At 33.7% G+C, this 4682-nt stretch overlaps 1 protein-coding gene across 1 annotated transcript; it reads right to left on the bottom strand.

The window, feature by feature from the left end:
• Nucleotides 1-1135: 1135 nt before the first annotated feature.
• Nucleotides 1136-2202, bottom strand: LOC142642428 (auxin-induced protein X10A-like). Its single transcript, XM_075816777.1, has one exon. It carries the CDS (start codon nt 2004-2006, stop codon nt 1548-1550), a length of 459 nt encoding a protein of 152 aa, XP_075672892.1. The 5' UTR covers nt 2007-2202; the 3' UTR covers nt 1136-1547.
• Nucleotides 2203-4682: the final 2480 nt, after the last annotated feature.

Raw genomic sequence — 4682 nt, 5'->3', positions numbered from 1 at the left:
TGGCTCTAAAATTTCTTTTTCTCGCTTTCATCTTTATAACGAATAGTCTTTCTCTCAAACTATAATCACGGTGCACTGTTAAATGATGAAATGAACCACACACGATATCACTGTCATGGCTCATGATGATAAAGTATCAGCATTTACTCACTTTTCCGCACTTTATCGACAGGAAGGACCATATATTGACTAGACAAAACCAACTTGCTTAAAGGTAAATTATAAAAATCCTGCTTTAGAGAAATTAGATGGTCTTTGTAGTGGAGCGCGTTACTTGCTATTATTTTATTAAAAAAATTCTTACTTGTTTAAAATTATTAAGTCAATAATCAGTTAGTTTCTATTCTCTCTGCTTTGGCCGATGAGATTTATGAGTTTTTTGGTTGGTTTAAAACTTCTAACTAGTATCATGGGTTATTAATGAGTACTTCGAGAGTATATTTTCTCATTCTCACATAAGAATGAGTTCCACCCACCTGAGCCCACCTTTGAATGAATGAGAGGAAGGGAGTATATTGTCATAGTGTCTAATAAATTTCCGCCTATCATAGCCATGATGAATGATAACAGTCCACCAACTCTTCCTTTATAATTAAAAGCAACATGAAATTTTAAAAATTATGATTATTGCAACTCTGTTATCCAAATTAGATATACATGAAGAGAATTGAGAATAACTTTCTGCAACAATGGGGGGGAATTCTTCCTTGATCCTCTAAAAGTCAAAATCTAAATTATTTTGGTTACTTGACCGCGTATAATTTGTAGAGTATATCTTATCCATCTATTTTTAAAATTTTAAAAAAAAATGACAATTTATTAATTTGATAATTATATCCCACAAACATTATATCTTATATCCACCTATTTTGAAATATATCACCTAACAAAACTTATTGCCCTCATCTCAAAATTGTATGCATACAACAAGAACTTTGAAAATTAGTATCTTTAAAACTTCAGAAGATTTAAAAGATTCTTTATCAATTGTACAAATATGAAGTACTTTTGACCTAGATTTTGCGTATTCTTGTTAACAATATTTGATATACCAAATATTATCAGTTTATAACGGCTAGCTCTTTTAACGGAAAAAAAAAAATGCAAAAGAATATAAATAAAAAGAATCCAGAAATTTAAGCAAATATTTAATATATCAAAAACAAAGTTTGATACATCTCTTCATCAAATTCCTACATTCAAGTCAGCAAAGTTTTTACAAGAGATAATACAATAATCAGATAATAAGATATAATAAAAATTATATAAAATCACTTCCAACGATTTCAACTCGGGATGACTCAGTTAAAAACCAAACCCTTCTTGCCATCTCCTTGTTAATCCTCCATAGCTAACCCTAGTAACATTTTCTTCATCAGGTCAAAAAAGGGCCACCCCAAAAAAACCCAACAAAAAAAAAAAAAAAAAATCGCAAACCCAAGAAAACTCGGGGGAACTGAACTCAGTTGAGTCATGAGTTAACCCGATTCTGACTCGGAGTTATAAATATATATAATTTTTTTTTTTTTTCTAACAGATACCTTAGCTCATGAGCAGATTGATTTGGTATCAGCCAACCCATGAAGCAACGGTCGAGATTCACCTAAGCAGTCAAGGTGGGTCCTGATGCCGACGTGGCAGTAGGACGATGACGACGACGACTCGATGGACGAGTTCGAGCGAGTCACGACTCGGAGGACCTCTTCGAAGAACGACTCGTCGCATGGAATCGTCAGGGGACCCTGGTTGGAAAACCCGTACTCTTCTTCGGCTTGTACGAGGAGCCGCTTGAAGATGGGGTGGTTCAGGTGCGTCGCGCGCACGATGAACCTCTTGCAGCTGGTCCCGACGCAGACAGCCACGTGTCCGGCGGGAACGTCGGTCGGCGAAGGCGGTGCCAGCGCACGCGCCGCCGCTATGCGCGCCTTCTTCCTCCAACGTTGGACCATCTGTCGGATCCGAACAATGTGTCGGATCTTGTTGCTATTTCCTATCCCTGGTGACATTTTTTTTTTTTTTTGTTTCTTGGGAGAGAGCGAGAAAGAGAGAGAGAGAAAGTGAAGGGCAAGAAGAAGAGAGTGAGAAAGTGAGTGTGGAGGAGCCAAAGAAATAGGCAAACGTTTGTTTGCTTTTGTAGAAAAGAAGAAGAAAAAGGGTGGAGAGAATGTTAACGAGTACTAGGTGGTTTTGACAACTTTGTTCAATATATATACACACACATGGTGTATGGAGGAAAGAGTGCTCTTTTAGAGTTTGGATAAAATTACAAGATTGTGCTTCTTTCTTCTTCTTTGTGAACATGACAAATTCTTTACCTAAGGGAATCTAACTCACAATCACAACCACAACCATCACATATTATATGTGTGTGTGTGTGATATTGCATGCACGAAACAACTTTTTTCTCTTACCACATAACTGATTTTTAGTTTTTAGTTTTTGTTCCTAGTACTATTTGAAGAGCTTCTTTTATTTGAGCTCCTACTTTTGGACGCCTAAAATATGGTCATTCTATTAAATCATAAATAGAAAATAGAAAACAGAAAACTGCTAATGATTCGGTCTTAAATTTTAGTTTTTTGAACAAAAAACTACCAAGTTCATCCCTTAACCACACAAAAATGTGCAAATTCAAATATCGCACTAATCAGTGATTGTTGTATTACGTATAAGGCTAAAAACAAGCTAAACTAAGTCAAGTATTAAAAGTTCAAGCTTATATATATAATTAGTACAAGTGAGGAGAAGGATTGAGGTCAACTTTTTTTTAAAAAAAATATCAATCAATTAACAACACTAAATTATAATGGACAATTTATTTCACAAATTATTGTAAAATAGTTTATAATTATGTTTAATATATACTACTATTTAAGAAGTTTTCCTTATTTGGACTCCTACTTTTGGATGCCGAAAATATCAACATTCGACTCACTTACAAGTTTTTAACTAACAAGATTAAATACATAAAAAGAAAACCGCCAACCGTTTGGTACTAAATTTAGTTTTTCAAAATGAAAACTATGAGGTTCATCCTTTAACTGCACACAAATTAAGTGTTGGTTTGGATACGGATGAAAATGCTGACGTCTGTATTTTCCTTCTTCTTCTTCTTCTTTTTTTAATTGAAAAGCACGTGAACATCTCCTACAGACCTGCCAGTGGGTCCCGTGCACAGCTACCTCTTTGAACTTCAGCATTTGTACTGAAATGTGTCACATCAATGGGTCCCGTGTACTATTCATGGGACCCACAAATCTCACTTTTTAGTAGCTTTTTCAATAAAAGTGGGTCCCATGGCACTATTTACACATTTAAAAATTATTTTGCTACAGTATTTTCAGTTTTCAACAGTATCCAAACGGACCCTAAAACAAATCTAGATATCCTACCAAGTCAATGATTACACATAGGGCTGTAAATGAGTTGAGCCGAATATTAAAAGTTCAAGTTTGTATATATAATTATTACAAGTAAAAAGAAGGATTGAGACAACGTTTTTTGTATAAAAAAGATCAATCAATTAATGACACTAAATTATAAAACTCTTGGACAACTTATTTCACAAATTATAGTAAAATAGTTTATGATTATGTTTAAGAGAACTAACCACTACTATATTATATGTAATCATTCAACTCAAAAACTTGTAAAAAGAGTTGTGAAATATAATTTTTTTTTTTCTACAATTTATTGAGATGATAAGTTGTGAGTGGCCAACAATCATTTTCACATTAACTCACTAATTTTAATTGCAAACCCCCTCACTGTGACACCCCAATTTGATTGATTGTGTGATGTGTACGGGTGTGTGATGAGTTCCACATCGGGTATTTACTAGGTAGATCCGGGTTTTATTAACAACTACAATGACCCTCAATTGTGACTAGTCCTTTTGAGGTAAAGCGCAGATGTGGTTAGCACTTTTCCTTGGGTCGTTACATATGGTATCAGAACCGGTCTGGTAACCCCGTGTGGGCTCAAAGACACTACCCCACAAAGTAGGCCCTAACGAGGACGTTAGGAATTTAAGTGGGGGAGATTGTGACACCCCAATTTGATTGATTGTGTGATGTGTGCGGGTGTGTGATGAGTCTCACATCGGGTATTTACTGGTTAGATCTGGGCTTTATTAACAACTACAAGGAGCCTCAATTGTGACTAGTCCTTTTGAGGTAAAGCGCAGATGTAACTAGCGCTTTTCCTTAGGTCGTTACACTCACAATTTTTACATTCGCAATTTGTTAAAAAGAAAAAAAGGTCGTCACTTGTTCTAAAAAAAAATATCTTATAAAACTAGGGCATGTGAGCTTTTTAAAATAAACTTATGAAATATATATGTATAGAGTTTAGGTACATGTAAAAAAGACACACACACACATATCTATTATATGAGACACGTTTTGTTTATATAATAAATACTATAAGATTTAAATTTATCGTACATATTTACTTCATGATAATTGTTTTTTACCATTAAATAAAAAAAATATTTTTCTAGTATTAGGTCAAATTTAGATCTAAATCCCTATTCGACAACAAAATAGACTTTACTAATTGAACTAACTAAAACTCACATTTATATTATAATAATAATAATAATAATATATTATTATTATTATTATTATTATTATTATTATTATTATTGAACTAACTAAAACTCACAAACTAAAACTCACATT

Source organism: Castanea sativa, chromosome 7 (assembly GCF_040712315.1).
Source record: "Castanea sativa cultivar Marrone di Chiusa Pesio chromosome 7, ASM4071231v1".
Lineage (NCBI taxonomy): Eukaryota > Viridiplantae > Streptophyta > Magnoliopsida > Fagales > Fagaceae > Castanea > Castanea sativa.
The sequence above is the reverse complement of the archived record's forward strand: the minus strand, read 5'-3'. Positions and strand labels throughout refer to the sequence as shown.

Excerpts from the sequence above, each read along its gene's own strand:
- LOC142642428 (XM_075816777.1), bottom strand. The coding sequence starts at position 2,006 with ATGTCACCAGGGATAGGAAATAGCAACAAGATCCGACACATTGTTCGG.